Source organism: Oncorhynchus masou, chromosome 23 (genome assembly GCF_036934945.1).
Source record: "Oncorhynchus masou masou isolate Uvic2021 chromosome 23, UVic_Omas_1.1, whole genome shotgun sequence".
NCBI lineage: Eukaryota > Metazoa > Chordata > Actinopteri > Salmoniformes > Salmonidae > Oncorhynchus > Oncorhynchus masou.
In genome coordinates, this window is record NC_088234.1 from 4,226,516 (window position 1) to 4,246,244 (window position 19,729).

Consider the following 19,729-nt stretch of genomic DNA (forward strand, 5'->3'; position numbering starts at 1 on the left):
TGTACGTGCTGTCAACCTAATGAGTCGGTCATCTGTACGTGCTGTCAACCTAATGAGTCGGTCATCAGTACGTGCTGTCAACCTAATGAGTCGGTCATCAGTACGTGCTGTCAACCTATGAGTCGGTCATCTGTACGTGCTGTCAAGCTATGAGTAGGTCATCTGTACGTGCTGTCAAGCTATGAGGTCATCTGTACGTGCTGTCAAGCTATGAGTAGGTCATCTGTACGTGCTGTCAACCTAATGAGTCAGTCATCTGTACGTGCTGTCAACCTATGAGTCGGTCATCACTGCATTAAATGTTTTTGTTTTACCTTTATTTCACTAGGCAAGTCAGTTAAGAACAAATTCTTATTTTCAATGACGGCCTAGGAATCAGTGGGTTAACTGCCTGTTCAGGGGCAGAAAGACTGATTTTTACCTTGTCAGCTCGGGGATTCGATCTTGAAACCTTTCGGTTACTAGTACAACGCTCTAACCACTAGGATACCTGATCCTAACCACTAGGATGCCTGATCCTAACCACTAGGATGCCTGATCCTAACCACTAGGATGCCTGATCCTAACCACTAGGATGCCTGCCTCCCCGATGACCAACAGTATGTGGACACCTGCTCGTCCGACATCTCATTCCAAAATCAAGGCATTAATATGGAGTTGGTCACCGCTTTGCTGCTATAACAGCCTCCACTCTTCTGGGAAGGCTTTTTTATGCAGTCAAATACAAAAGTTTTTATTTTTTGGGGCTTAATAGTTTTTCAATTGTAGTTTAGTTTTTTTTGTTTTCAGTTGTCATTTACTATAATAACCTGTGGTGGTGTCATGGTGATCTTGTTCACCTGTTATAACTTGGTTACTTCCTGTTTCAGCTCAGCAGAAGCTGGATTTCTGCATCGCCGCTGGGATGCAGTATACAGTGGGAGACAAGTGCAAGGTGTGTGTGTGTGTGTGTATATATGTATGTGTGTGTGTGTGTGTATATATGTATGTGTGTGTGTGTGAGGTCTTCTCTCTACTGACTGTTTTTTTGTGTGGATGCTCCCTGATAGTGTAGTTCTGTCCCGCCCCCTCTAGGTTCGCCTTGATAACGGTGGGCGTTACTATGGCGCCTACATCCAGGAAGTTTCGCCTGACAACGGGCCCGTCACTGTCTTCATAGAGGAACTGGGCAAGAAGTAGGTCATCTCTCCTTTTTATATTATCTTTGTTCTTTGATTTACTCTTTATTTATTTTTTATATAACATTAATTTGTGTGTTTGTCCAGACACACTGTGTCCCTCTGGAACCTGCGCCCCCCCACAGATGAGACGTTGTCCTGGAGCACGGTGGCCCGAGATGGAAAGAGACTGAACAACGGCTCTGCTCCAAACTCTGGTAAGGACAACCGTCCCCTAGCCCCCTAATCTCTGTTAAGGGCATTACACAAGTCCCCTAGCCACTAACTCTATGAAACCTCTTGCATCTTCCCAACAGTATTCTTGAATAACCTTTTCCTGCTCTGGATTCGAGAGTCTTTGATCGAACTCTTGTGTTCTGGAATATAGTTGTTTTAGAATGAGCTGTGTTCTGTTGATGAACACTCTCAACTCTTCCCTCTCTCTCTCCAGATTGGGAGGGCAGGGGAAGAGGGAGGAAGTCGGGGAAACCTTCAACGCCGTCGGCAACGCCATCGGCAACGCCGTCTGTCTCCCAGGCTAAAGGACCCTCCCAAAGTGGTGGGCGTGGTGTCCAGAAGCAGCACTCTTGGCCCCTGCAGGCCACCGTAGAGGAGGGAGGTGTCCGGAGCACCCCCACCTCAACACCAGGTCTATTTGGACCCCAATACTACATTTGTACATTTTTACATCTCAGATGGAAACAAACCCTAGGGTTAGTCTACAAACGATTTCCCCATAATGACAAAACAAAAACACGTTTTAAGAATTTTTTTGCAAAACCCTGATATATCACATTTACATAAGTATTCAGACTCAGTACTTTGTTGAAGCATCTTTGGAAGCGATTACAGAATCACATCTTCTTGGGTATGAAGCTACCAGCTTGGCACACCTGTATTTGGGGAGTTTCTCCAAATCTTCTCTGCAGATCCTCTCAAGCTCTGTGAGGTTGGATGGAGAGTGTTGCTGCACAGCTATTTTCAGGTCTCTCCAGAGATGTTCGATCGGGTTCTGGCTGGGCCACTCAAGGACATTCAGACACTTGTCCCGAAGCCACTCCTGCATTGTCTTGAATGTGTGCTTAGGGTTGTTGTACTGTTGGAAGATGAACCTTCACCCCAGTCTGAGGTCCTGAGTGCTCTGGAGCAGGTTTTCATCAAGGATCTCTCTGTACTTTGCTCCGTTGATCTTTCCCTCGATCCTGACTAGTCTCTTGGTTCCTGTCACTGAAAAACATCCCTACAGCATGATTCTGCCACCACCATGCTTCATCGTAGGGATGGAGCCAGGTTTCGTCTAGACGTGACGCTTGGCATTCAAGCCAAAGAGTTCAATCTTTGTTTCTTCAGACCACAGAATCTTGTTTCCCATGGTTTGAGAGACTTTAGGTGCCTTTTGGCAAACTCCAAGCGGGTCCTGTGCGTTTTACTGAGGAGTGGCTTCCATCTAGCCACTCTACCTTTTAAAGGCCTGATTTGGTGCAGTGCTGCAGAGATGGTTGTCCTTCTGGAAGGTTCTCTGGAGCTCTGTCAGTGACCTTCAATACTGCAGAAATGTTTTGGTACTCTTGCCCAGATCTGTGCCTCGACACAATCCTGCCTCTGAGCTCTACGGACAGTTCCTTTGACCTCATGGCTGTGTTTTGTTTTGACGTGCACTGTCAATTGTGGGACCTAATGTCGCGCTTCACTTAATTAAATGTTTTATCAAAATGCCTTCTGGGGCAGAAATGCCTTCTGGGACATGTGAAATTTCATGTGCCTTAATAACAAACTTGTATCCATCCATAAATACGAATAAAATAGTTAAATGACTATTTGCTCAGGAATAAGCAAGGAGCCTTCCCACTAGCCATGATTGGCTTAAATAATGTATGGGCTGGACATGCTGAGAGAGATGAGTTTGGATTGGTCTGCCATGTAGCAAGCTTCTGTCAATAACGTTCAGTGTTGACAGCTCTTTCTACCGCACCGTTTTCTTCCAGTCATCAAGAACAGCTGGTGCTCTCATGCATGCTTCAGTGTTGCTTGCCTCGAAGCGAGCATAGAAGGCATTCAGCTCGTCTGGTAGGCTCCCATCACTGGGCAGCTCGAGTCTGGGTTTCCATTTGTAGTCCGTAATAGTTTTCAAGCCCTGCCACAACAGACGAGCGTCAGAGCCGGTGTAGTAGGATTCAATCTTAATCAATTTAGACAAGTTTGTCGGGTAAGCGTCATCTAATAACAATAATATATTTTCTGGGGACTCTTAGTGCATAGTAGCAATATCAAAAACAATCACTGTACCTTTTACACCTGCTATATTTTGTGCATGTGACAAATAAACATTTATTTGATATAGCATGTGTTTAGTACATGGCCTCACATGTGAATCCTTAAAGAGATGGGCGGGGCTAAAACTTAAGCGGGTGTGAACAATGCTGAATGGGTGTAGACAAAGACGAGCTCTCCTGTAGTAGTACCAAAACATTAATTGGCGCTCTGGAATTTCCGCTGATTTGGTTCCTGTACAGCACATATGTCAGAGTCAAGGCCCGCGGGCCACATCCGGCCCGCGAGAAGGTTTTTTACGGCCCCTGGGATGATCTTGATTTATTATTAGAACCGGCCCGCAGACCGCAGCAAGCCGGCAGCCCGCAGATCTTTTACACGCACCAATACTACATTTCCCACAATGCAACGGTGACGCACCGAGCAGTAGGCTGCTTCATTTCAATATTTATTGGCACAGCAGTCGTCAGCATCACAGTAAAATTAACTTTCAGATACCCATCAAAAATGGCAAAACGGAAGGTGGACACTGAGAACCGGGGTTTCAAACAAGGTGGGAGTCGGAGTATATGTTCACGGAGGTAGCTGGAAAACCTGTGTGTCTTCTGTGTGGAGAAAGTGTGGCGGTACTGAAAGAGTATAATCTGAGACGACATTATGAAACGAAACACGCGGACAAAAACAAGAATATGGACATGGAACAAAGGCTACAAAAGGCAGAGGAATTAAAACGAGGCCTCAAATCTCGACAGGCTCTGTTCAAAAAAGCCAAATCACAAGGCCAGGCTGCTGTCAAGGCCAGTTTTATTTTGGCAGAAGAGATCGCTAAATCAGCCCGGCCATTTACGGAGGGGATTTCATCAAAAACTGCATGATTAAAGTTTGTGACGAAGTTTGCCCAGAAAAAGGCAACTCTTTTTAAATGTGAGTCTGAGCAGAAACACCATTGCCGAGAGAGTAGACCAGTTGTCCATCAATCTAAAAGAGCAGCTTGTGAAAAAGGGAAAAGATTTCATTGCATATTCCTTGGCTGTGGATGAGAGCACCGACATTTCTGACATTGCCCAGTTGTCAATTTTCATCCGCGGAGTGGACTCCAGCCTAAGCGTGACAGAGGAGTTTTTGGCTTTACGTCCTATGCATGGCACAACTACGGGGCATGATTTGTATGAAGAGGTGTCAAGATGTGTAAATGAGATGGAGCTGCCTTGGGAAAAACTCGTGGGTTTGACAACCGACGGAGCACCTGCGATGTGTGGACACAGGAGCGGACTGGTGGCGAAGATACGGGAAAAGATGCAAGAGGAAAACGCGACAGGTGAGCTGACAGCTTATCATTGTATCATACACCAGGAAGCGTTGTGCGGTAAAGCCTTGAAAATGGAGCATGTAATGAGCATCATCACGCGCACAGTTAACTTTATCAGAGCCAAAGGTTTGAATCACCGCCAGTTCAAGGCATTTCTGACGGAGTTAGAAACGGAGCATGGTGATTTGCCTTATCACACAGAGGTGCGATGGCTAAGCCAGGGAAAGGTGCTTCAAAGATGTTTCGAGCTTCGTGAGGAGATTTGTCTGTTCTTGGACAGCAAAGGGAAAGACACAACACAACTCCGAGACGAAATGTTTCTGTGTGAAATGGCTTTTCTGTGTGACATTACGAGTCATCTGAATGCAATGAACTTGCAGCTGCAGGGTCGGGATCATGTCATCTCTGATATGTACAGTACAGTGAAGGCATTTAAAACCAAACTGACTCTGTGGAGACGCAGATGCGGAAAGAAAATTTGAGCCACTTTCCCAGCTGCCAGACCATGAAAGAGAAGCTCTCTACCAGTGCGTTCCCGAGCGCACAGTTGGCTGATAAAATAGGTATGCTTGCCGCTGACTTTCGACGCCGATTTGCTGACTTTGAAGCACAAAAGCAGGTTGGAACTGCTCGGTAACCCATTTGCTGTTGACGTGGAAAGCTCACCACCAAACCTCCAAATGGAGTTGATTGACCTCCAATGCAATGATGCACTGAGGGCAAAATATGCGGCAGTGGGTGCTGCGGAGTTCGCCCGTTTCCTCCCCGACACAATGCCCCAGCTGCGCATCCAGGCTGCTCAAACGTTGTCTATGTTTGGCAGCACATACCTGTGTGAACAACTTTTTCTTTGATGAACCTGAACAAAACATCACACAGAAGTCGACTTACTGCTGAACACCTCCACTCAATTCTGAGGATTTCCTCAGCTCAGAGCCTTACCCCGAACATTGATGAACTTGTGGAAAAGATGGGACACCACCAAGTATCACCCTCAACCTCAAACAAGTGAACATTACTGTGCAATCACATATTCAGAGTTTTTACTCAGTTCAAGTTTAAAAGTTAAAGTTTAATATTTGTTTTCACTGCATGTTACTTCTCCTTAAACAAAGTGTTGTTTTTGATTAATAGATTTTTGCACTTTATTTTATTGTATTTCAATCCAATTATATTTTAAAAATATTTCAGTTGAGTGGATGATAGAAAATTGCTATTATTGTTTTTTTCTTTGAAGTAAATTTAGCCCACTTTTGCTAAAATAGAAAATATAGGCTACTGATGGTGCCTTGAATACCGGTTTCTTTCATTTAATGTTCATGTTATGGGGATTTTTATATAAAGGAAATTTGTCTTTTGTGTCTGTTGAAAATTAAAGATTACTGACAGAGCCATAAGAAAATATTGCTTTATTTATCTGATCATATTGGAATATATTTGTTAGGTTTTCAGTAGGTTCAATTAGGTTCACTAGACTATATGCGTCATTTAAAAAATTTTCAATGAACATTCGAACAGTCCGGCCCTCGGCTTGTAGCTAAATTTTTATTTGGCCCTCCGTCCATTTGACTTTGACACCCCTGCTGTACAGGAACAAACTCCTGAAGTTGTGTGGGCTGGTTGGACCGAATCCAGGTTGTCGGTCACACATGGACAGGCGTGTGCCTTTCCAAATCCTGTCCAATCAATTGAATTTACCACAGGTGGTCTCCAATCAAGTTGTAGAAACATCTCAAGGATGATCAATGGAAACAGGATGTGCCTGAGCTCAATGTCGAGTCTCACAGCAAAGGGTCAGAATACTTACTTAACTTAAACAGAACTACCTTATTTATTTATTTTTTATGACATTTGCCAAAATGAATAAACCTGTTTTCACTTTGTCATTATGGGGTATGTGTAGATTGATGAGGAACATGTTTTATGGGATCCATATTTAGAATAAGGCCGGAACTTAACAAAATGTGTGAAAAAGTCAAGGGGGTCTGAATACTTTCCGAATGCACTGTTACTCATTATTGACTGGCAGGTTATTGACTGTTGGCTGGTTATTGACTGTGTTGGCTGGTTATTGACTGTGTTGGCTGGTTATTGACTGTTGGCTGGTTATTGACTGTGTTGGCTGGTTATTGACTGTTGGCTGGTTATTGACTGTGTTGGCTGGTTATTGACTGTGTTGGCTGGTTATTGACTGTTGGCTGGTTATTGACTGTGTTGGCTGGTTATTGACTGTGTTGGCTGGTTGTTGACTGTGTTGGCTGGTTATTGACTGTGTTGGCTGGTTATTGACTGTTGGCTGGTTATTGACTGTGTTGGCTGGTTATTGACTGTTGGCTGGTTATTGACTGTGTTGGCTGGTTATTGACTGTGTTGGCTGGTTATTGACTGTTGGCTGGTTATTGACTGTGTTGGCTGGTTATTGACTGTTGGCTGGTTATTGACTGTGTTGGCTGGTTATTGACTGTGTTGGCTGGTTATTGACTGTTGGCTGGTTATTGACTGTGTTGGCTGGTTATTGACTGTGTTGGCTGGTTGTTGACTGTGTGGGCCGGTTGTTGACTGTGTGGGCCGGTTGTTGACTGTGTGGGCGGTTGTTGACTGTGTGGGCGGTTGTTGACTGTGTGGGCCGGTTGTTGACTGTGTGGGCCGGTTGTTGACTGTGTGGGCCGGTTGACTGGCTGGTTGTTGACTGTGTGGGCTGGTTGACTGGCTGGTTGTTGACTGTGTGGGCTGGTTGTTGACTGTGTGGGCTGGTTGTTGACTGTGTGGGCTGGTTGTTGACTGTGTTGGCTGGTTGTTGACTGTGTTGGCTGGTTGTTGACTGTGTGGGCTGGTTGTTGACTGTGTGGGCTGGTTGTTGACTGTGTGGGCTGGTTGTTGACTGTGTTGGCTGGTTGTTGACTGTGTTGGCTGGTTGTTGACTGGCTGGTTGTTGACTGTGTGGGCTGGTTGTTGACTGTGTGGGCTGGTTGTTGACTGTGTGGGCTGGTTGTTGACTGGCTGGTTGTTGACTGGCTGGTTGTTGACTGTGTGGGCTGGTTGTTGACTGTGTGGGCTGGTTGTTGACTGGCTGGTTGTTGACGGGCTGGTTGTTGACTGGCTGGTTGTTGACTGTGTGGGCTGGTTGTTGACTGTGTGGGCTGGTTGTTGACTGGCTGGTTGTTGACTGTGTGGGCTGGTTGTTGACTGTGTGGGCTGGTTGTTGACTGGCTGGTTGTTGACGGGCTGGTTGTTGACTGGCTGGTTGTTGACTGTGTGGGCTGGTTGTTGACTGTGTGGGCCGGTTGTTGACTGTGTGGGCCGGTTGTTGACTGTGTGGGCCGGTTGTTGACTGTGTGGGCCGGTTGTTGACTGTGTGGGCCGGTTGTTGACTGTGTGGGCCGGTTGTTGACTGTGTGGGCCGGTTGTTGACTGTCTGGTTGTTGACTGGCTGGTTGACTGGCTGGTTATTGACTGTGTGGGCTGGTTGTTGACTGTGTGGGCTGGTTGTTGACTGTGTGGGCTGGTTGTTGACTGTGTGGGCTGGTTGTTGACTGTGTGGGCTGGTTGTTGACTGTGTGGGCTGGTTGTTGACTGGCTGGTTATTGACTGGCTGGTTGTTGACTGTGTGGGCTGGTTGTTGACCGTGTGGGCTGGTTGTTGACTGTGTGGTTGTTGACTGTGTGGGCTGGTTGTTGACTGTGTGGGCTGGTTGTTGACTGTGTTGGCTGGTTGTTGACTGTGTTGGCTGGTTGTTGACTGTGTGGGCTGGTTGTTGACTGGCTGGTTGTTGACTGTGTGGGCTGGTTGTTGACTGGCTGGTTGTTGACTGGCTGGTTGTTGACTGTGTGGGCTGGTTGACTGTGTGGGCTGGTTGTTGACTGTGTGGGCTGGTTGTTGACTGGCTGGTTGTTGACTGGCTGGTTGTTGACTGTGTGGGCTGGTTGTTGACTGTGTGGGCTGGTTGTTGACTGTGTTGGCTGGTTGTTGACTGGCTGGTTATTGACTGGCTGGTTATTGACTGGCTGGTTATTGACTGGCTGGTTATTGACTGTTGGCTGGTTGTTGACTGGCTGGTTGTTGACTGGCTGGTTGTTGACTGTGTGGGCTGGTTGTTGACTGGCTGGTTATTGACTGGCTGGTTATTGACTGGCTGGTTATTGACTGGCTGGTTATTGACTGTGTGGGCCGGTTGTTGACTGTGTAGGCTGGTTGTTGACTGTGTGGGCTGGTTGTTGACTGGCTGGTTATTGACTGTGTGGGCTGGTTGTTGACTGGCTGGTTGTTGACTGGCTGGTTGTTGACTGGCTGGTTGTTGACTGGCTGGTTGTTGACTGGCTGGTTATTGACTGTGTGGGCTGGTTGTTGACTGGCTGGTTATTGACTGTGTGGGCTGGTTGTTGACTGGCTGGTTGTTGACTGGCTGGTTGTTGACTGGCTGGTTGTTGACTGGCTGGTTGTTGACTGGCTGGTTGTTGACTGGCTGGTTGTTGACTGGCTGGTTGTTGACTGGCTGGTTGTTGACTGTCTGGTTGTTGACTGTCTGGTTGTTGACTGGCTGGTTGTTGACTGGCTGGTTGTTGACTGGCTGGTTGTTGACTGTGTGGGCTGGTTGTTGACTGGCTGGTTATTGACTGTCTGGTTGTTGACTGGCTGGTTATTGACTGGCTGGTTGTTGACTGTGTGGGCTGGTTGTTGACTGTGTGGGCCGGTTGTTGACTGTGGGCTGGTTGTTGACTGTGTGGGCTGGTTGTTGACTGGCTGGTTATTGACTGTCTGGTTGTTGACTGGCTGGTTATTGACTGTCTGGTTGTTGACTGTATCAGGAGACCCTCTTCCAGCTCTGTGTCAGAGGCAGCTTCAGTAGCAGCAGTAGCAGCATTTGGTCTATCAGAGGCCCAGCGTCAAGCCAAAGAGGAGGAACAGAGGAACATGGCCCTGCTGGAGATGGAGCTACGGATGAGAGAAGCTTCCCTGCACTGGGGGTGAGGAGGAGGCGTGTGTCTGGGGGGAGCGAGGAGGAGGTGTGTCTGGGAGGAGGTGGTGTGTGTCTGGGGGAGGTGGTGTGTGTCTGGGGGAGGTGGTGTGTGTCTGGGGGAGGTGGTGTGTGTCTGGGGGGAGGTGGTGTGTGTCTGGGGGAGGTGGTGTGTGTCTGGGGGAGGTGGTGTGTGTCTGGGGGGAGGTGGTGTGTGTCTGGGGGAGGTGGTGTGTGTCTGGGGGGAGCGAGGAGGAGGTGTGTCTGGGAGGAGGTGGTGTGTGTCTGGGGGCAAGGTGGAGGAGGCGGCGTGTGTCTGGGGGGCGAGGAGGCGGCGTGTGTCTGGGGGGAGCGAGGAGGAGGTGTGTCTGGGAGGAGGTGGTGTGTGTCTAGGAGGAGGTGGTGTGTGTCTGGGGGGAGGTGGTGTGTGTCTGGGGGGAGGTGGTGTGTGTCTGGGGGGAGGTGGTGTGTGTCTGGGGGGAGCGAGGAGGAGGTGTGTCTGGGAGGAGGTGGTGTGTGTCTGGGGGGAGGTGGTGTGTGTCTGGGGGGAGCGAGGAGGAGGTGTGTCTGGGAGGAGGTGGTGTGTGTCTGGGGGGCAAGGTGGAGGAGGCGGCGTGTGTCTGGGGGGGCGAGGAGGAGGCGTGTGTCTGGGGGGAGGGGGGGGGCGAGGAGGAGGCTTGTGTCAATGTTTTTTTGTTAAGACTGTACTTAACCCATGATAAACTTCTCCTCCCTGCTGTCTCTGCCCCCGCTGTCTCTGCCCCCGCTGTCTCTGCCCCCGCTGTCTCTGCCCCCGCTGTCTCTGCCCCCGCTGTCTCTGCCCCGCTGTCTCTGCCCCCGCTGTCTTTCTGTCTCGCTCTCAGGTGGTGTCTAATGCCAGTGAAGGGAAGAAGAGGACAGGCAGAGGCATGGTGAGTTACGTTCTAAACACTTTGAATTGTCTTTATTTCTCAACTGTGGGTTTGTCTGTCTGGAGGGCCGGTGGGTCTGTTTGTCTGTCTGGAGGGCCTGTGGGTGGGTCTGTCTGTCTGGAGGGCCTGTGGGTGGGTCTGTCTGTCTGGAGGGCCTGTGGGTGGGTCTGTCTGTCTGGAGGGCCTGTGGGTGGGTTTGTCTGTCTGGAGGGCCTGTGGGTGGGTTTGTCTGTCTGTCTGTCTGGAGGGCCTGTGGGTGGGTTTGTCTGTCTGTCTGTCTGGAGGGCCTGTGGGTGGGTCTGTCTGTATGTCTGGAGGGCCTGTGGGTGGGTTTGTCTGTCTGGAGGGCCTGTGGGTGGGTTTGTCTGTCTGGAGGGCCTGTGGGTGGGTTTGTCTGTCTGGAGGGCCTGTGGGTGGGTCTGTCTGTCTGTCTGTCTGGAGGGCCTGTCTGTCTGTCTGGAGGGCCTGTCTGTCTGTCTGGAGGGCCTGTCTGTCTGTCTGGAGGGCCTGTCTGTCTGTCTGGAGGGCCTGTCTGTCTGTCTGGAGGGCCTGTCTGTCTGTCTGGAGGGCCTGTGGGTGGGTCTGTCTGTCTGGAGGGCCTGTGGGTGTTTTTGATGCTAATCTTTACCTATTGTGTTTTGTAGAGGAGATCAACACTAGAGGAGGAGAGGAAGACCCCATCACCTCCCACTCCTAACCTTCCTCCCACTCCTAACCTTCCTCCCACTCCTAACCTTCCTCCCACTCCTAACCTTCCTGCTACTACTAACCTTCCTCCCACTCCTAACCTTCCTCCCACTCCTAACCTTCCTCCCACTCCTAACCTTCCTCCCACTCCTAACCTTCCTCCCACTCCTAACCTTCCTGCTACTCCTAACCTTCCTCCAACCACCATTCCTTCCAACCCTTTCCATGTCAACTCCTGGCCTAAAACAACTGCTGCTGTTCCGGCCGTCCCCACCCCCTCACCTCGCCCCCACCTGTGTCTGGGGTTTTTACTGCCCCACCTCTGGTGACCTCTGTGCCCGACACGGTGACCTCTGTGCCCGACACGGTGACCTCTGTGCCCGACGCGGTGGACCAATCCCCAGACAATACAGACTGTCCCTCTCAACCCCCCCCTCCTCTCAATCTCACCCACCCCTCCTCTCTTCCACAATCTGGTCAACCCTATCTTCCCCAATGTTCTCTCTCCCAGCCCCCCTCTCCCAGCCCCCCTCTCCCAGCCTCCCCTCTCCCAGCCCCCCTTTCCCAGCCCCCTCTCCCAGCCCCACCTCTCCCAGCCCCCTCTCCCAGCCCCCCTCTCCCAGCCCCCCTCTCCCAGCCTCCCCTCTCCCAGCCCCCCTTTCCCAGCCCCCTCTCCCAGCCCCACCTCTCCCAGCCCCCTCTCCCAGCCCCCCTCTCCCAGCCCCACCTCTCCCAGCCCCCCCTCTCCCAGCCCCCTCTCCCAGCCCCCCCTCTCCCAGCCCCCCTTTCCCAGCCCCCCTCTCCCAGCCCCACCTCTCCCAGCCCCCTCTCCCAGCCCCCCTCTCCCAGCCCCCCTCTCCCAGCCCCCCTCTCCCAGCCTTCCCTCTCCCAGCCCCACTTCTCCCAGCCCACCCTCTCCCAGCCCCCCCCTCTCCCTGGATCCTCCATCCAGTGAGGTCTCCTCAGCCTACACCCCAGGTAACATCCCCTACAGTGTGTTTGTTTTCTGTGTTACCCAATAAAGAAGTGATTTTACTTGTCTCTCCTGTCCTCTCCTTGTAGTGTTCATCTCAATGCTGCCACAGGATTGGTTAAAGAACAAGTACAAATACAATTGTCTCTCCTCTTCAACAGCTTTATCCCACATCGTTGTTCCCCCACTTCCTTCCTCCCCACCAACCACCTACCTCACCCCTCCAACCACCCTTCCCTTCCCCCGGGCTCTCCCCATCCCCCCTCCAGCCCCAGACTGTCACCCAGCCCCCCTGTCGTTCCACCAGCTGGCTCATCTCTACCAAGACCCCCTGTTCCCAGGGTTTCCTTTGACTGACAAGGAAGAGATCGTCCAGACTCCCCTTATTCTTATATCCACACGGGAGAGGACCTGCCACGAGGTGAGTAGTGAAATATATATATTTTATTATTGTCCCCTAACCCTACCACCCGTTAACTAATGGACAACAACACTTAGGCTTCTACTTCCAGCGCATACATACCAGGGGTGTGGACTCGGGGTCACATGACGCGGGTCACACATATGATGACTTGCAACTCGACTTTGACACCAATGACTCGTGACTTAACTTGGACTTGAGCCTTTTGACTTGACCTGACTTGATACCCTCCCCAAGCCTCTCCAAGCCTCTCCAAGCCCAAATATATAAACATGATGCTATTAAAGTGTGCAGTGCATCAACCCCTCCCATCTATCTCTGACCACCATCCAGTCCTTCAGCTCCCCTCAACCCCTCCCATCTATCTCTGAACCCCATCCAGTCCTCCAGCTCCCCTCAACCCCTCCCATCTATCTCTGACCACCATCCAGTCCTTCAGCTCCCCCTCAACCCCCTCCCATCTATCTCTGACCACCATCCAGTCCTTCAGCTCCCCTCAACCCCTCCCATCTATCTCTGAACACCATCCAGTCCTTCAGCTCCCCTCAACCCCTCCCATCTATCTCTGACCACCATCCAGTCCTTCAGCTCCCCTCAACCCCTCCCATCTATCTCTGACCACCATCCAGTCCTTCAGCTCCCCTCAACCCCTCCCATCTATCTCTGACCACCATCCAGTCCTTCAGCTCCCCTCAACCCCCTCCCATCTATCTCTGACCACCATCCAGTCCTTCAGCTCCACTCAACCCTCCCATCTATTTCTGAACACCATCCAGTCCTTCAGCTCCCCTCAACCCCTCCCATCTATCTCTGAACACCATCCAGTTTTGATTTCTATTTGTCATATTTTGCTGTTTCACAAAAGCTCTGAACCCTTCTGTTCTCATATATTCTACAGATTGTAAATTTAAAGATATATATATATATATTTTTGCTCAGAGTATTATTGATTCATTATAACTTTTCAAATCACCCCAGTAGTGCAGAGTTAGCTCCAGGTAGTTAGGCTCCCCCTTCCTCTTGCATTTTTGTGGTAATTCTATTTGTTTTTAGTTTGTTGTAATTTGTTGTAATTTGGGTAGAGCAGACATTTCCATATTTTTGTTAGCTGCATGTGTGACAACTCCACCAGTCCTATTTATGATATTATTTACAAATATTATACTACGCGGTAATGTAAAAGTTAATATTTTTTAGTAATCCAATAAGTAATATAGTAGTACATATTTTGGTTTTAATCCAGAGAGGTTAGCAAAAGTATCTAGATCCTCTGAGGCTGTGGAAGGATTCAGATTGTGGATTTAAAAGAAAACATGAATCATCAGCGTACAATGACACCTTCATTGAAAATAATCATTTGTTTTCAACTGACTTGCCTCGTTAAATAAAGGTGTGTAAAAAAAAAAATACATTTTAAGTGAATCATCAGCGTACAATGACACCTTAGTGTTTAATCCCTGATTTCTAGGCCTTTTATATTAATATTGCATCTAGTTTTAACAGCTAACGTTTTGATGGCCATATTAAATATATATGCTGACAGTGGACAACCTTGTTTTACTCCTCTTGACAGTTTATACTTTCTGAGATGTAGCCATTTATTTAATGCTTTACACCTGGGGTTACTATACATAACTTTAACCCATTTATATAAGAGATTCTCCAAAATGTAAAATATTTCAGGAATTTATATGTAAATTCTAGTCGTACTTTATCAAAAGCCTTTTCAAAGTCGGCTCTGAATACCAGGCCTGGTTTCCCAGAGTCTTCACAGTGTTCTATTGTTTCCAGTACTTATATATTATCCCCAATGTATCGTCCATGTGAAACACCTGTCTGATTAGGATGAATAATATCTGACAAAACCTTTTATTTTATTTTTTATGTTTAAATACTCTCTACAGATGTCAACATCCTGAGGTTTTTCTTCAACCTTGGTGTGAAGGTAATGACCAAACTACATTGCAGCGTATCTTGGTAGCTCTTAAAGTGGCTGTAAATATGCTACTGACCAACACACTTGTTCCTCCCTTCCCCTCCAGGCGTTCACCAACCCCATGTGGCCCCCACTCTTACATCCTCCCTCTTCACCAGGCCTACAGCATGCAGCCCAAACTACCCTCAGTCTCCCTCCCCTCTTCCCACTGGTACCCCTCCCACCCTCCACCGTGCCCCAGGAGGGGTACGGACACCCCCCACCCTCAGTACCCCCTCGGGCTTGGGGGCCTCCATCTGCATGACAACCTCCAGAGATCAACCCCCAAACGGCTGCAGAACCTCCCCCAGCATATGGAGTTCAGATACGGGCAGGATGGGCGCTCCGCCCTGGGGTACCCTTCCAACCGCCACCTTCACCCTGCCTCAACCCAGCCCGTGCCGTTTCAGCCACGTATGGCTGGCTCTCTACCCTGGTGTAGCAACGTTACCCCGCGACCGAACGCCTACGCTGGGGTATGCTCTGTACCCACACCCCTGACACAATACTCTCCACAAGCACCCCAACCTGCACCTCCCAACCAGTACCCGACTGCACCCCAATCCTCTACCCACACCTCGCAAGCTCAGCCCTACACTCCAGCTCCAGCCGCCTCCCCTCCCTCCGTACCCCAGTACCAATCAGCGTCTCTGGGGTACCCTCCCCCGAGGCTGCCCAGTGGGAACCAGACCCAAGGACCACTGGATCCTTTCCCCGCCAGCGGTGCCTCTTCCCTGGGTATGAGGTCCAGCCACAGTCCCCTGGAGAACCATAAAGCTAATACTACCTCTGTTGTCAATATTACTACTGCTGCTGCTGCTACTACCTTGTCTAGTACTACTGCTTCCAACACAGAGAGAGGTGAGTGCTGACCTCTCTACATTTTGTGATCAATTTTTTTTTTTTGTTGTTTTTTTTGTTTCCAACTTATCACTCTTTTTACTTGTTTAGAGATTTAGAGGTTGAACACATTCTCTCACTTTACTAACAGAGGATTTAGAGCTAATTTCAAGCCTCACATTTCTCTAGTAGGAACCTTTTTATTTATGGTAATCAACGATATAAGTGGACGGTTTGGTCGGTCTCTAATGTTCGGGTTATTGTCTCAGCTTTACAGACTGTTCTTGCAGGCATCGCAGACAGAGGACAGGGAGACATGAAGACGGCTGGCACTCTGCTAGTGAACCCTCTTCCTCCTACTGAGCAGGTAAGTCTTGATGGAGCAGCAATGGCGTTCTGACTAAGTGGGCTACATCGTTTGCCAAAGTATTGTTTAAAAAAAAAAAAAAAAAAGTGCATGGTCGGAGAGAATGTTAGCATTTTAGCTAACGCTTTACCCCTTTCCTAACTTTAACCTAGTTCTCCACACCTGCTGGGTTAGTTCTCCACACCTGCTGGGTTAGTTCTCCACACCTGCTGGGTTAGTTTTCCTAACTAAGGCAGGGTTGGTTTTCCTAACTAAGGCAGGGTTGGTTTTCCTAACTAAGGCAGGGTTGGTTTTCCTAACTAAGGCAGGGTTGGTTTTCCTAACTAAGGCAGGGTTGGTTTTCCTAACTAACTAAGGCAGGGTTGGTTTTCCTAACCTGCTGCTTAAAGTCACTTTTGACTGTACCTGTATACCATCTAGTCAACTGTATACCATCTGGTCAACCACGGTAATGTTATTTTTCTTCCTGGGGTAAATGCAGATGGACCAACCCCAGGCTGTGTTACACTATAGATGGGCTGTATGGTCCACTATGTTACACTATAGATGGGCTGTATGGTCCACTATGTTACACTATAGATGGGCTGTATGGTCCACTATGTTACACTATAGATGGGCTGTATGGTCCACTATGTTACACTATAGATGGGCTGTATGATCCACTGTGTTACACTATAGATGGGCTGTATGGTCCACTGTGTTACACTATAGATGGGCTGTATGGTCCACTATGTTACACTATAGATGGGCTGTATGGTCCACTATGTTACACTATAGATGGGCTGTATGGTCCACTATGTTACACTATAGATGGGCTGTATGGTCCACTATGTTACACTATAGATGGGCTGTATGGTCCACTATGTTACACTATAGATGGGCTGTATGGTCCACTATGTTACACTATAGATGGGCTGTATGGTCCACTATGTTACACTATAGATGGGCTGTATGGTCCACTATGTTACAATAATACACTGTAGATGGGCTGTATGGTCCACTGTGTTACAATAATACACTGTAGATGGGCTGTATGGTCCACTATGTTACACTATAGATGGGCTGCATGGTCCACTATGTTACACTATAGATGGGCTGTATGGTCCACTATGTTACAATAATACACTGTAGATGGGCTGTATGGTCCACTATGTTACAATAATACACTGTAGATGGGCTGTATGGTCCACTATGTTACACTATAGATTGGCTGTATGGTCCCCTAATATCACCTGGGCCAGCCTCTAAATATCACCTGGGTCAGCCTCTAAATAGCACCTGGGCCAGCCGTTAAATATCACCTGGGCCAGCCGTTAAATATCACCTGTTGCACTTCGACAAGAGACACGGAGGAAACACCGTGCACCTGGCAACTTTGGTTTGTGCGCACTGCGCCCGGCCTGCCACATGAGTCACTGGGGCACGATTAACAAGGACATCCCTACCGGCCAAACACTCCCTAACCCGGACGATTGAACCTCCCGGTCGGTTAGGACAGCCTGGGCGCGAACCCAGAGTCTCTGGTGGCACAGCTGGTGCTGCAGTACAGCGCCCTTAACCACTCGCCACCCGGGAGGCTGACAACATCTTTTAACAGTGTCATAATCTGGACTCTGGTCGAGAGGGAAAGCGACGGGACATTTTCGGAGCGTTTCTCACCAGAACACTTTGAAAGAGCAGGCGACCAAATGTCTGGCGGCCATTTTAGGGAATCCTGCTCAAACAGACATGGATCCACTCCTTTTCATTTAATGGCGGTACAAGTTGGCTGTTTCCCTTACCATGTTGAGGGTGCAGGATCTTGTTCTCTGTGATTTATGGTCGTCTCTCTAAATCACCTATTCTGAAACTCTGTTGTGTTCAAAATACACTTTTAGGTAAACGTCCATTTTTATTTTATTTTGTTAGCCTGTGTGTTTATGCAACTTTTGAAATGATTCCACCAATCTTATAACCCCTCAAGGTCGATGTCAGTGACACGCTACCCAAATGTGTATTTTGATCGACTTAAGTTTTAGTCATGGGATTTTGTTGTTCATTGATTTGTGTTTCTGATTTTGTACTGTTACTTATCTCTCTTACCTCTCTCAGGTCACATGGGTCCCCGAGGGTCACCTGATAACAACAGTAAGTGCCCAGACCATGTTCAAGGATGTATCCGTCGGCATGGCGACGCAGGGTGCGGGCGACGCCCCCATGACCCAGAGCAGGGCGGAGTTTAACATGAAAACGGCCAATGAGACGACGACGGGGAGCTGGGGGCGAGACTTCATATTTAGTGCCCCAGGCCCCAAGCGACTTAACATCATCGGACCGAGACTGGGTGGGAGGGGGAGTGGCTAGACCCTAATGACCACGCCCTCAGAAACGGAAAGAAGTTCTACAGTCGCTCCTTCAGAGGTGGAGGAGGGAGGGAGGACACGAGGAGGGAGGAGGAGCCAGAGGGTATAGAGAGAACCGTTGGAGGGGGAGAGACGGGGGGTAGGAGGTTACCGAGGAGTGGGGAGGAGAGATAACAGGGAAGGTTTCCGGGAGCAAGACCGAGGGGACAGGAAGCAGGAAGGAAGAGGGGGCGACGCCACCTCCAAAGGACAAAATGTGAGGGGTCGGGAGGAGCTACCACTACAATCAACAGCAATCCAATGGCAGAGAGGCAGGCAACTCTAGTGGGATGAGGAACCCCCTTATACAGATTTGTGAGATTTGATTGGCTGATATGGCTTTTTTTGGGGGGGGGGTTGTTTATATATAAAAAAAAAAAATCTGATTTGGTATTTTAATCGTCTGGTTTGTGGGATTATATAGCTGTCGTTGGACTCGTCTTTTAAAAAAGGAAAAAATCTGTCAAGTGTCTTTCTCCATGTTATTGTTGCTTTCTGGACTCAGGCTTGTATCCCATATATAGTGCACTACCCCCCCCCCCCCCATAGGGCCCTGGTCAAAAGTAGTGCACTATATAGGGATTAGGGTGTTCATTTGGGATACAACCTATCTCCTCTGAAAGATGTTAATGGTATTCCAGGTAGATGTTTGCATTTCCGTCTAATAAAAGTTTGCTGTATTAGGCATTGCCTTTTTTGTTTCTGTTTCAGATAAATTTATTTCTGACACATCAGTAAATATATATAACTGGGATTATATATATATATATATATATATATATATATATATATAATCCACACACACTACCGTTCACACTACCGTTTAATATATATACACACACACACACACTACCGTTCAAGTTTGGGGTCACTTAAATGTACTTTTTTTTTTAAAGCAATTAAAAAATATAAAAAATGAACATCTAGTGCCTTTTAAAATGATAAATGTGGATTAGCTAACAACGTGCCATTGGAACACAGGATTGATGGTTGCTGATAATGTGCCTCTGTCTGCCTATGTAGATATTCCATTAAAAATCTGCTGTTTCCAGCTACAATAGTCATTTACAACATATTTCTGATCAATTTGATGTTATTTTAATGGATGAAAAATAGCTATAAGTGAAGTTGGAAGTTTACATAGGTTGGAGTCCTTTTAACTTGTTTTTCAACCACTCCACAAATTTCTTGTTAACAAACTATAGATTTGGCAAGTCGGTTAGGACACCTACTTTGTGCCATACACAAGGAATTTTTCCAACAATTGTTTAGACAGATTATTTCACTATCACAATTCCAGTAGTTTACATACACTAAGTTGACTGTGCCTTTTAAACAGCTTGGAAAATTTCAGAAAATTATATCATGGCTTTAGAAGCTTCTGATAGGCTAATTGACATTTGAGTCAACTGGAGGTGTTCCTGTGGATGTATTTCAAGACCTACCTTCAAACTCAGTGCCTCTTTGCTTGACATCATGGGAA

At 48.3% G+C, this 19,729-nt stretch overlaps 3 protein-coding genes and 1 long non-coding RNA gene across 4 annotated transcripts in view; all 4 read left to right on the plus strand.

Moving 5' to 3' along the window:
- LOC135511202 (OTU domain-containing protein 4-like) overlaps nucleotides 1-14,923 on the plus strand; it is a 32,893-nt gene extending 17,970 nt beyond the window's left edge. The window contains 11 exon segments of the mRNA XM_064932836.1: nucleotides 870-934; nucleotides 1,075-1,175; nucleotides 1,266-1,375; nucleotides 1,609-1,806; nucleotides 12,139-12,267; nucleotides 12,424-12,636; nucleotides 12,639-12,683; nucleotides 14,588-14,628; nucleotides 14,726-14,751; nucleotides 14,753-14,853; nucleotides 14,889-14,923. Of these exon segments, the coding sequence (XP_064788908.1) occupies nucleotides 870-934; nucleotides 1,075-1,175; nucleotides 1,266-1,375; nucleotides 1,609-1,806; nucleotides 12,139-12,267; nucleotides 12,424-12,636; nucleotides 12,639-12,683; nucleotides 14,588-14,628; nucleotides 14,726-14,751; nucleotides 14,753-14,853; nucleotides 14,889-14,923 (1,064 nt within the window).
- Nucleotides 1-19,729, plus strand: part of LOC135510193 (GRB2-associated-binding protein 1-like) — a 378,827-nt gene that overhangs the window by 140,421 nt on the left and 218,677 nt on the right. The gene's annotated exons all lie outside the window — the stretch shown is intronic.
- On the plus strand, nucleotides 7,359-11,800 carry LOC135510191 (uncharacterized). The gene is made up of 3 exons (XR_010451085.1): nucleotides 7,359-9,701; nucleotides 10,555-10,602; nucleotides 11,247-11,800. It is a non-coding gene; the product is annotated as an uncharacterized LOC135510191 (long non-coding RNA).
- On the plus strand, nucleotides 14,970-18,257 carry LOC135509879 (uncharacterized). The gene is made up of 3 exons (XM_064930709.1): nucleotides 14,970-15,519; nucleotides 15,768-15,865; nucleotides 17,957-18,257. Exons 1-3 carry the CDS (start codon nucleotides 14,973-14,975, stop codon nucleotides 18,206-18,208), a joined length of 897 nt encoding a protein of 298 aa, XP_064786781.1. The 5' UTR covers nucleotides 14,970-14,972; the 3' UTR covers nucleotides 18,209-18,257.

Excerpts from the sequence above, each read along its gene's own strand:
- LOC135509879 (XM_064930709.1), top strand. The coding sequence starts at position 14,973 with ATGGAGTTCAGATACGGGCAGGATGGGCGCTCCGCCCTGGGGTACCCT. Across the intron at positions 15,520-15,767 it reads TGCTTCCAACACAGAGAGAG|CTTTACAGACTGTTCTTGCA; the intron begins GTGAGTGCTGAC and ends TTATTGTCTCAG. Across the intron at positions 15,866-17,956 it reads CTCTTCCTCCTACTGAGCAG|GTCACATGGGTCCCCGAGGG; the intron begins GTAAGTCTTGAT and ends TACCTCTCTCAG.